Source organism: Leptonychotes weddellii, chromosome 12, assembly GCF_054177405.1.
Source record: "Leptonychotes weddellii isolate Sample4059 chromosome 12, ASM5417740v2, whole genome shotgun sequence".
Lineage (NCBI taxonomy): Eukaryota > Metazoa > Chordata > Mammalia > Carnivora > Phocidae > Leptonychotes > Leptonychotes weddellii.
In genome coordinates, this window is record NC_138380.1 from 12832107 (window position 1) to 12844523 (window position 12417).

The following is a 12417-nucleotide window of genomic DNA, read 5'->3' on the forward strand; positions in this document are numbered from 1 at the left end:
TGCTCAATCCCAGGACCCTGGGATCATGACCTGAGCCGAAGGCAGATGCTTAACTGACTGAGCCACCCAGGCGCCCCAAAATCTTAAATTTTTTTTAAATGAGTCTCTCGTAAGCAACATATAGATGGGTCTTGTTTTGTTGTTTTTTTTCCACTCTGTCACCCTATGTCTTTTGATGAGAGCATTTAGTCCATTTACATTCAAAGTAATTAATGACAAGCATTTATTGTCATTTTACTGTTTTGTGGTGGTTTGTGGGGATTTTCTCTGATCCTTTTTTTTGCATGGTTTGGTTTTTTTTAATTTTTAAATTTTTGTTTTATTAACATATAATGTATTATTTGTTTCATGGGTACAGGTCTGTGATTCATCAGTCTTACACAATACACAGCGCTCACAAGACATACCCTCACCAATGTCCATCACCCAGCCACCCCATCCCTCCCAACCCCACCACTCCAGCAACCCTGTTTGTTTCCTGAGATTAAGAGTCTCTTATGGTTTGTCTCCCTCTCTGGTTTCTTCTTGTTTCATTTTTTCCTCTTCCCTCATGATCCTCTGCCTTCTCAAATTCCACATTATCAGTGAGATCATACGATACTTGTCTTTCTCTGATTGACTTCTTTCACTTATTATAATACCCTCTAGTTTCATCCACATTGTTGCAAATGTTAAGATTTCATTTTTTGATGGCTGCATAATATTCCACTGTATATATACACATCTTCTTTATCCATTCACCTGTCGATGGACATCTGGGCTCTTTCCATACTTTGACTATTGTGGACATTGCTGCTATAAACACTGGGGTGCAGGTGCCCTTTTGGATCACTACATTTGTATCTTTGGGGTAAATACCCAGTAGTGTAATTGCTGGGTCGTAGGATACCTCTATTTTCAACTTTTTGAGGAACCTCTATACTGTTTTCCAGAGTGGCTGTACCAGCTTGCATTCCCACCAACAGTGTAGGAGGGTTCCCCTTTCTCTGCATCCTTGCCAACATCTGTCATTTCCTGACTTGTTAATTTTAGCCCCTTTGGTGTGAGGTGGTATCTCATTGTGGTTTTGATTTTTACTTCCCTGATGCCAAGTGATATTGAACACTTTTTCATGTGTCTGTTGGCCTTTTGTATGTCTTTGCAGAAATGTCTGTTCATGTCTTCTGCCCATTTCTTGATTGGATTATTAGTTCCTTGGGTGTTGAGTTTGGTTAAGTTCTTTATAGATTTTGGATACTAGCCCTTTATCTGTCATTTGGTTTGCTCGCTTTCTTGAGCGATTTGAATTTCTCTTTATTCTTTGAATATTTATATTTTGATTTGTGGTTACCATTAGGTTTGCATATAACTTCTGCATATAGCAGTCTGTATTAAGTTGATGGTTGCTTAAATTCGAACTCATTCTTGACTCCTATCTTCCCCACATTTTAGGTATATGTCGTCCTATTTTGCATCTTTTGAGAGTCCCTTAAAGGATTTTATTTTTTTTTAAAGATTTTATTTATTTTTTGACAGAGAGAGAGACAGCGAGAGAGGGAACACAAGCAGGGGGGAATGGAAGAGGGTGAAGCAGGCTTCCTGCCGAGCAGAGAGCCCGATGCGGGGCTCGATCCCAGGACCCTGGGATCATGACCTGAGCTGAAGACAGACGCTTAACGACTGAGCCACCCAGGCGCCCCCCTTAAAGGATTTTTTTAAAATAGAAAGTCATTTTTACTGCATTTGCTTCCTACCTCCATACTGTCACTTTTTGTCTCTTCTATTTCTCCTTTAATATTTTTTGCAGGGCAGGTTTAGTGGTCATGAACCTTAATTTTTGTTTGGGAAACTATTTTTCTTATTTTGAATGTTAGCTTTGCTGGGTAGAGTACTGATGGCTGCAGATTTTTCTCTTTCAGCACTTTGAATAGATCATGCCAGTCCCTTCTGGCTTGGAGAGTTTCTGATGAAAAATCCGCCAATAGCTTTGTGGGTTTTCCCTTATAAGTAATGGTCTTATTTTGTGTTAGTGCTTTTAAGGTTTTGTTATGACTATATTTTGTAAATTTAATTATGTCTTGGTGTTGGCCTGCTTATGTTGATGTTGATGGGTGTTCTCTGTGTCTCCTGCATCTGGATGTCTGTTTCCTTCCCCAGTGTAGGGAAGTTTTCAGCTACTGCTTCAAAAAAATTGTGTCCCCTCTCTCTCTTCTTCCAGGACTCCTATGATATGTTACTACACATTGATGGAGTCAGTGAGTTCCCTAAGTCTATTCTCATTTTGTGTAATTTTTTTTCTTTTGTTCAGCTTGATTACTTTCTATTACTTGAAGTCATTAATTCATTGCTCTGCTTCTCCCAGCCTGCTGTTCATTGCACCATGCATGCTTCTAGTATCATTTATTGCACTTTTTCTTTTTTTTTTAAACTCCTATCTCTGTAGTAATGGTCTCACTGATGTCTTCCATTCTTTCCTCAAGCTCCACAAGTATCCTTGGGATCATTGCTTTAAATTCTCCTCAGACATGTTACTTCTGTTTCACTTAGGTCTCTGGTCATGGCCTTATCTTGTTAATTTGGGATAAATTCATCTGCCTTCTCACTTTGTCTAAATCTCTGCCTGCTTCTGTGGGTTAGCCAGTTAAGTCTCCTGCTCCTTAAAGTAATGGCCTTCTGAAGAGGTCATGTAGTGCCCAGGGCCTGGTGCTTCAGGGAGTGTCTCCATGTGTGGTGCGTGTTTTCTGCTGTTGTATTCTGGCTCCTCTATCCTTCGGGCCGTTTATCTCCAGAAGCTCCCCTTGCCTGCCATGGTCAGTGTGTGGTCCCTGGCCTGAATGTTTTAGCTGGCGAGTTTTAGTTAGGTGGGCTTTGATCTGCTTGTGAGATGAAACTTGTCATCACCTTCACTGGACATGAGGCTCTGGTCAGGAAACATGGTATGGGCAGGGGTTTGTGCCAGTCTTCTGGATGAGGGGGCTCACCACACTTGGGACTAAAGCAGGCTTGACTGAGAAGGACAGTTCTGCGGAAGCACAGGGGTGTGAGGCTTACTGTAAGCCAGTTAGGCAGCCAGTTCCTGCAGGTGGCTCTGTGTTTATACTGAGGCGTGTGGGAGGGCAAGGGCAGGCAAGGGCAGCCCAGCTTCTTTGTTCTTGGAGCTGTATCTCTGTGAATGCTGCCTTTGGTCACACTCCGAGAAGATAAAATAATCTCCACACCGCCCCCACCCGTGGGTTCTGCCGGCACTCTTCAGATCACTATTTCCACACTGTCTGTCCCTAGGTTGTTTGCCTGCCTTCTTTCCAAGAGCAGTTGCGAAGCCTCCGGACTGGACTCTCCAGGCGCCCAGCCTGCTAACAAACATCTGGCTTTAAGTCCCACTGGTTGCAAGAACTCAAATTCAGCTCCTCTCACTTTCCAAACCAATGGTTATGAGGAAACGTTCTCCTTTTGTGTTCCCCCATGTGTTCCTCTCTCTACCTTCTCCATAACCAGGGCTCCCTCCTCTCTGCAGCAGCCAGGACCCATTTCTCCCCAAACTCCATCTCTATACTTCCTACCTTCGGTTTTACTTGTGGAGTTTGGTCTGCCAGTCTTGAGGTTGATTTCTGGGGTATTTAGGATGAATGGATAGTTGTGTTTGTGGGATGAGGCAAGCCTAGGGTCCTCTGCTGCCACCTTTCCCTCCATACCAGGTGGTGGCACTTTATAGATAACTGTAACCTCACCATCATGCTCCTTGCTCCAAAAGATATGGGGATTAAGGTCCAGATAGCTGCAGAAAATACGGCTTAGAAAATAGGGGTAGAAGACAGCGGTACAATGCCCTGGATCATCTTTGGTGTTAAGATCCCTCTCAGTATGGAGGATATGGTACTGACCCCTCTTCCACCTTCTTACAGATGAGATTTTAGGGTTATTCTAATTCAGACTAGCTGCCTGGCTTAAGGGTGATGATTTAAAATGTAGACCGTTTATCCCGAAGTCCAAATATTAGAAGTACCTAAGCAACAGAATTATTCTGAAAGGATTTTTAAAATGAGATTGTTAGAGAGCCAGGCAGCTCAAGTGCTCTAACATGGGAGCCCAGCCCGAGATGATGACGTCCTTCACTGGCTCCTGCTGACCTGTTAAGTCGTGGAGCCTGTAGTGCCCTACAAATCAGAACTGCCTTAACAAACAGCTAATAAGCATTTATACAATTAGGCAGAGAGATAGTAAACTTCACTTAAACGATGCTAAAACATTTTCCAATGTTTTGGAGTTTGGTCACAGTCGTTTTGTATCTACCAGCTTAACCTGTTTGATCTTACTCCACACCCCAAGGTACTAAATCCAAAGGAGATTTAAAAAAAAAAAAAAAATTTCTCAGAAACCAAGAGTAAAAGAAAATGGGCTACTGGGGAGATGGGTCTCAGACTGAATTATGCATCAACTGGAGTGTGTGCAACCAAATATGGCAGGAAACCTTAATGACACACAGCTTAGTAAACTGGGTGAGTGTCCCTTTTAGATGTAAATTTGTGACTTAGAATTTCTCTTTCTGTGGCCCATGTATCTCAGTCATATTAAATTTGCCAATTTAATATTGACCAAAGACAACTGGGGGACCAAAGACAACTGTTAGAAGGTGATCATACAAACCCTAACTTGGCTCAAGTATTTTTGTTCCCAGATTTTCTAGAATCACAAGGGATACCTCCCAACTACTGTTTAAAATCACTAATAGGTACATAGCTCTTCAGTGGAGAAACTGTTATTCTCGTTGAGTATACGATGTTTTTATTTTAGTTTGCTGAATGAAAAAAACAGAAAAACCCAGTATCTTTTCCAGGTCTGGTCGTTCTCCATAGCAATTGTTACAAACAGCCCTGAAGTAGCTGGAATACAGTCAGCAAGGGGCCCAGGTGGAGCAACAGTTCATCTTGGCAAGTATGTATTTATTTCCTTTGGTGCCTTGCACAGTAAGGCACTAATAAAGATGTAACAGAAGAAATGGCCCACAGCAAATAGTTCTAGTGACAATTTACTAGACAAGTTACAGTTTAAGGATGGTGGTGGTGATTGTTTCATTTTATTAATTTTTACAATAAGGTTGTAGCCTTTATACTCCACACACACACAAAATAAAACAAGTGCTTATGAAAGAGTCCCTGCCCCCACCCCCCTTTCCAAAACATCCTGAACATAGCAATTCAATAGAACAGAAAAATCAAGACATGTTTGATTTCAAAATTTCAATAAAAAAAGCAAAGTATGTAATGCAACAGCTGTTCAACTTCCAACTCTAAATAGGCACCATAAAACAAAACAAAAACTCTCAGTATTTAATACACTTTCCAGTATAAATGCTCTGTAATCAGCTAGTAATAAATGGGAACAGAACCTTAGAACAGAAGTTATATTGCTTCCCTGCTCCCCCTTTCTCTTATAATTAGAGGGTGGAGGTGTTAGGGGATACAAAAGTCAGAGGAAGAAGAATTAAAAAGAAAAATTCTGAAGCTGTTGTTTGTGGACTAGAAAGGAAGACAGCATTTTACAAATGTTCAAAAAATCCCAAGGCAAGCAACACAATTCGTTCACTATCACTCCTACTAGAAAGAATAAAGATATCGGCATCTTATTATATAAAACTGTACTTTCAGAATCGCATTACAGGTTCACCAGAAACTATGGATGTAGTTTTAGGCTTCATCAGGGAAACAAGTTCAGTTCAGATCAAGTTAGATACTGTGCATCTAGCCTATCTGGATCGGAGTATGGAACTGCTCACTGTTACCCCCAACAGCTGTAAACTAAACAATAGTATGTAACTCCATAGGAAGCTTAAGGATTGAGGATATGTACACAGCTAATTATATCTCCCCTGCTTCGCGCTCTTCAGAGCTCCTCCTGTCTTCTGATCTGCCATTAGCGCTCTCATAGGACCGCTTCTTATCTTTTCGATCTCTGTCACGAGGTGATCTGTCTCTTGAATTCCTGTCTCTGTCACGTGATGCTAAGTCTTGGTCTCTGAATCTTTCTTTTGAGGATCTGAAAAATATTAATTTGAGGAGCAAAATGTGTTGGGAAACCCAATATCCAAATGAAAGAATCGGATAAATATTAAGGTACTGAAAGCTGAAGTTATACAGAATACATCCAAGAAAGACAGAGGAGCCAGTTTTCTGACCGAAAAGAGCACTACCCAATCTGACAAGGGAGATGAGTGAAAACAAATTAAGGGTCAGAAACCATAAGCTACAATAATGACTTAATGGAGGATGTTATCATCTCAGAGGTAATCATAAAGGTTTTCTAATTCATGGCAAATGTGTTTAATATAAAAATAGTATACAGACAATACCTTAAAAAAGTGGAAGTGTTAACTCAACAGTGTAGGTGCCAAACTGGGTGGAAATTAAGGACTTAGAATGGGGGTCAGCAAACCTTTTTTTCTTTGCTGTCTGGCCAGAGTGTAAATACTTAAGGGGGTATTCTTCTTCCTTTTCTTTTTATCAACCCTTTAACAATGTAAAAACCACCCATTGCTCACTAGCTATTCAAAGAACAGGCTATGGGGCCAGGTTTGGCCTGCAGGCAACAGTTTGCCAAAACTTGACTTAGATAAGAGAATTAGTCAATGAAATGGCTTTAAATAACCATTTATTATTTTTGAAATCTTTACTCTTCCTGAGTGAGCTCATTCAACCAAGAGAAAAAAAATAAGAATGGAAGACACAGAAAGATGATCACCCTATATCTTGATTAACCGTAACGGTTTCTTGATACCAACTCTCCATTCCCATACCCAATTTCATTAAGAAAGGTAAGTGATAACAAGCTCCTAGCAGAGATTCAATCAGAAGGAAAAATCAAAGGATATTATGGGATCAGAATATAAAATCTATTACTTTCAACATCTAGAATGAATCAGTAATATGTATTACATTTACTTGGTTCTTTACAAGTGACCTGGTACTTTATATATAATCTCACTTAACCAGACCTCAGATCCTAATTCTGAGCATGGGTCAAGCAATACTTTGAACTTCTAAGGCAGGAAAAAAATACTATACTCAGTTTTAGAAATAAGGAGGATTCAACCAAAAAGGTTCAAAAATTAATGTCAATTTTGAGCATGTTCTACCTTAAGGTTTTAATAAGCATGATTTTAAAAAGATGTGAAAAAAAAAATCACAGTGCATGTCTGGTTACACTAATCCTCTCCACAATCTTTTTAAGAATAGAATATGGAGAGAAATGATGCCTAAGAATTAAGGACACAGTTGCAGGTAAGTCTCAGAGGTCAGTACTAACTGGAAAATAACCATGAGATGAGCATCAACTACGATTCTGTGAGGGATTACAACGTCCCATCCATAAGCAGTTTACTTACACTATGTCATTCAAACTACCACTAATCCTAATAACACAGGTACTTCAAAGATGTGGGGAGGGGAAGACAGGATAATGAGATTACTTGGCCAAGGCCACTGAACCCAAGTAGTCTGACTCTCAAGACTGCACTAGGTGTTTGAACAGACCAGGAAGTAGAAAAATGCAGGTAAGTCCTCATTTATTAAGATCACTGTTGCCAGGGAAATGTCACCAACAGAATCATATCATACCACTATTTCACAGTTAGGGAAAAAGCAAATCGTAAGACTTGTAACTAGGACCTTTACCTTGAAATTTAAACTCAAAGATATAGCAATTGGCTGCTTATTTTTGGTAAAAACACAGAAGGCTGCTTTGAAAGAGACTAAGTTGTCGAGATTAGAAGTGCTCTTGAGAAAAGCAAAAACTTTTAATAGTTTTACAAAAATAAACCTGTTTATAAACATGCTGAAAATATTAAGGGTGTCATGTAGGATAGAAATACGTCCTATACAACTTCATAAATGCAGGAACCACTGGGGACTATGATAACACAACCCTGGTGAGGGGACATGCCCCTCCCCTCCATCCCGACCACCATTTAATAAAGACAGAGAGTTCACAGATACCAGCAACAATGACCTGGGGCAAGTTCACAAAACAAACTCTCTAGACCTTCCATCAAGCAGTAGGGTGACTCTCAAAACATACAGCGCAAGTAAATCTCAGGGGGAATTTGTTCATTCTCTGCATTGGTCTGTGATATTTACTCCATCTCAAATTATCTCTTTACTACCTGGTTTTACCTACTATCTATCTGAAGCCTTTTTTAATTTCTATGGTATTTCCCTCATCTAAACTCCTGTATTACTCTGAATGTACACTTTAGCACTTTAATGGTCTGTTTATTATCAAAGATGTTAGTCTTGTGTTCTAACTTGAATAAAGTTGCTCAATCACAGTATACTTCCTGGTTATTTTTTACTAGGCCTAGTATAGAAGCAAGTGTACAATTCTTTTTGATTAAAGTTACTTGAACCAATTTGCTAATAAGAGTAGAACGTGAATGTTCTCAAAAAAAAAGGATAAACACCTGAGGTGAAGGATGTTAATTAACCACTGGTGGGAACTCTTTCATAACGTGTGTGTGTATATATATCAAATCACCACAAAGTACACCTCAAATATCTTAATTATACCTCAGTAAAGCTGGGGGAGGGAAAAGGACCTACTTGGAACAAGGCAAGAACAGAAGAAAATATTCAGTGAAAGCCTATTCACCAACTCTTTGAGTGAGTGGTTTCAAGGAAAGACTTCTGTCCTCTCCCCCACCCCCACCAAAAGATTTTTATCAGCTTTCTGGGAATTCTATCATGGGCTTTATGGAGAGTAATCGATAGAAAATTTAAGACTAGTAGGTGCTAGGCACTCAAAAAAGGTTTATTACATATATGCTTAAGAAGAGTTGTCATGAAAAAAGCAACTGTAAGCATGGTTTCTATGTTCCATAGAAATGACCTGGCTTAAAGACCATCTTGTGACCTGAGAAGTTTTGGGAGCTTGGTGATGTAGTTTTTGAGTGCTAAGGCTCTATCACATTCTAATCCTTTGTCCTGAACAGATATTCAAGTCCTGCACCACACCCTAGATCTGCCCTCCTTGCACCTTTCAAATTTTCATGCCAAGAAAGTCTAGCGTCAAGATTCTGAATTGGCCCCACCAAGCTAACTGTCTATAGCAATGTATACCTAGAGTGCAGATGAAATAACATACCAGAATGTGTCTGCTCTGAAAAAGTGCACCAGCTCAAAGAAGTTTGGAAAACTGTAAGTCAAACAAAGCTAAACTCTTTAAATGAAAGGGCTTCTCAGAACCCATAATCCACCAGTACATACTGCAAAAACTGAGTATTGGTACCTAAATTGCCCACAAAGTACTTTTTTTCCAAAATACACTAAGAAAAAGCAATAACCTCTGTAGCACATATTGGTTCCAATTTCTTACTCTGGCTCCTAAGCGTATTCTGTAACTACCCATATAATCAGGGGGAAAAAAATGTTATACACTCACACACAAATGTGTACATGTGACCAGATGCAAGTTGCAAACCACTAGTATTCCACCTCTAAACCATAAAGGTAGTTCCATTCCTCTCACGGACGCCTCAGTACCTCCTCCGGGATCGCTCTCTGCTCCTGTCTCTCGAGCTGTGCCCGCTGCGCTGATGGCTGCGGCTGCGGCTGCGGCTACTCGAGCGGGATCGGTGGCGATGGCGTTTCTCCCGCGACTTGGATCGAGTTCTCCTCTTCCGTTCCCGTGACACAGAGCGAGAGCGATGTCTGCGATGCTCTCTGGACCTGGACCTACAAAAAACATGGGCTTTTAGTCTCTAGCTTTCTCAGCAATGCATTTCTCCTTTGCTAAAGCCTCTTCTTTTAAGACAGAGGCTATCTCAGTAACCTGACTTAATGCCAGTTCTATTTCAAGTCAGCTACATCTACACCAAAATAAAATGGTGGCATATTAACTACACACTAGAATTTCAAAATACAAATGAAACACTAGTCTCAGAGCTCAACCAATATTGTACAGATTTACATCAAAAAATATAAAAATTAAGACAATTCATAACACTACTACATGCCAAGGACTGGACTGTATTCTCTAGGTGATTTATGGATTTGTATTTCATTTAAACTTCTAAGATTTCTGGTATACTTTAGAAACAAAGTATGTACCTGATGGATATGGATAAAAGTGAGAAGAGGCAGGAGAAAGACTATCATTTATGATAAGTCACTAACTGAATTAAAAAGGTGACAGGACCATCAAAATAAGTCTAAATGCCCACAATATACTTAGTCACAGGATAATCAACACAGTTCTCTATTAAAGCAGTACTTAAATTGGTAGAAAAACCTAACATACATAAATCAGTTTAGAGAACTTTGTTCAATTCCGATAAAGTATGAGAACAGTAGAGAAAAGGAAGAATGTTTTGAAGAAGCCAGAAGACAAACACTTGGGCAGTCTCCGCTGTGTCACACAACTAACAACACACGTGTGGGCTGAGGGTTGAAATGGCACATGCAGAGGACATAACACATTGCAGAGAAAACAAGCAGGAAGAAAGCTATGCAACTTTCTTCCAAAGGTCATTTTAAGAGTAATGGCAACGATCTACACTTGACTTGGACAGTTCCACAACTCTGAATTCACTAAAAAATGATTGACCTGTACAGTTTAAATGGGTGAACTTATGCTTTGTAAATTATACCCCAATAAAGCTGTTAAAAACTGAGTCACTTTAAGAATGTGATATTTTCTCATAATTTAATAAATTCAAAAGCATATTCAGGTGATACAATTTACAAACAGCTCACTTTCAAGTGAAGATTTTGTTAAATGAAGTTTAAAAGCATTCAGCTTATGTCAACATTATATTCAAAGAACGACATATATAGTGGACCCAGCATCAACCACAGTTGAGTACTTCAACAATGAAGTATCTCTGAAAAGGAGCATAGGGAAAAGAAAATTCATTCAATCCAAGTTTTAGTAAATGGTATTTTGTTTAATCACTCATTCTGAGCTATTACAATGAACCTATGTCTTTCAATGTATAATTTCATTCATCTTTTAAAAAATTCTAGACAATTGTTCATTTAAAAAGTATTTAGGGGCACCTAGATGGCTCAGTCGTTGGGCATCTGCCTTCAGCTCAGGTCATGATCCCAGGGTCCTGGCATCCAGCCCCGCATCGGGCTCCCTGCTCCGCGGGGAATCTGCTTCTCCCTCTCCCTCCCTCTGCCCCTCTTCCCACTCGTGTTCTCCCACTCGCTCTCCTCTCAAATAAAATCCAAAAAAAATTTTTTTTAAGTATTTACTGGGTGTACACTGCACTGTTCTAGGTACTAGAAAAAGACTGAGCAGCAAATAAAGCAAAGTCCTTAACCTCATAGAGGTTATGCTCCAGAAAGAAGTCCACACAGGTATGTTAGCAGTCAACAAAGATACGTCAGCTAGTAAAGAAATGATATATTAAGGAGGTAAAGATGGACAGAAATGAGGTGGTAATCTTTTATAAAGGATAGATAGAAAAGGCTTTTCTGGTAAAATGGCATCTAAGCAAAGATAAAATAAGGTAATCAGCTAATCAGCCATTTCAAAATAGGGTGCTTCAGGTAGGGGGAACACAGGTGTAAAGGCCTTGTGGTAGAAGAAAGTTCAGAATGTTGAAGTACTAAAAGATACCTGTTTGGCTGGAATGAAGTGAGCAAGGGGAGTAATTCAGGGGTCTTACCTACAGGCAGGATGACCCAGTACCTCATAATTCAAACCAGGATGCTCTCAACGATAAATTATATAAGGAGCAAGGGGAAGTTATTAATAAATATGCTGACAAAAGACATAAACTAGTTCCTATCCCACTCTCAGATCGATCACTCTACTTAAAAGCTATGGCGAGGATTTTCACTTCTCCTAAGTGAAATGGAACACCTTTGGAGAGTTTGAAAAGAGGGCTGATGTAATTTGTTTCACTTTTTAAAGGGCTCATTCTGGCTGATGTGTGAAAAACAGACAGGTGGAGAAGAGAACTGGGCAAGTACAGAAATTAAGAGACCAGTCAAGAGGCTATTGTAATCACGAGGCAAGTAGCTGGGAGTAGAACAGTAGAAATTAAATATCTGGCCTCAATATCTGAAGATGTTTTATGTACACAGTTTAAGTAAGTATCTATTCAACAAAGGGACTAATTTGCATTAATCAACCGGTAAATAAGAATAGTATCACCAATTAATGTTTCTATTTTTTTTTTTTAAAGATTTCATTTATGTATTTGACAGAGAGAGAGACAGCAAGAGAGGGAACACAAGCAGGGGGAGTGGGAGAGGGAGAAACAGGCTCCCCGCTGAGCAGGGAGCCTGATGCGGGGCTCGATTCCAGGACCCCGGGATCATGACCTGAGCTGAAGGCAGACACTTAAGGGCTGAGCCACCCAGGTGCCCCAATGTTTTTATTTCTCATCCTAGATTTCAGAAACAACAATATAAATTGGCTGACACAACTGGGCAGGTT

General features: G+C 39.8%; 1 protein-coding gene across 10 annotated transcripts in view; it reads right to left on the minus strand.

The window, feature by feature from the left end:
- Positions 1–1500: 1500 nt before the first annotated feature.
- Positions 1501–12417, minus strand: part of LUC7L2 (LUC7 like 2, pre-mRNA splicing factor) — a 65296-nt gene continuing 54379 nt past the window's right edge. For all 10 annotated transcript variants that reach the window (XM_081800009.1, XM_081800011.1, XM_081800014.1 and 7 more), the window contains 2 exons: positions 9510–9701; positions 1501–6012 (listed from right to left, as the gene is read on the minus strand). In XM_081800009.1, coding sequence (XP_081656135.1) covers positions 5835–6012; positions 9510–9701 — 370 coding nt within the window. In that variant the 3' untranslated portion in view covers positions 1501–5834. The remainder of the gene's footprint in view (positions 6013–9509; positions 9702–12417) is intronic.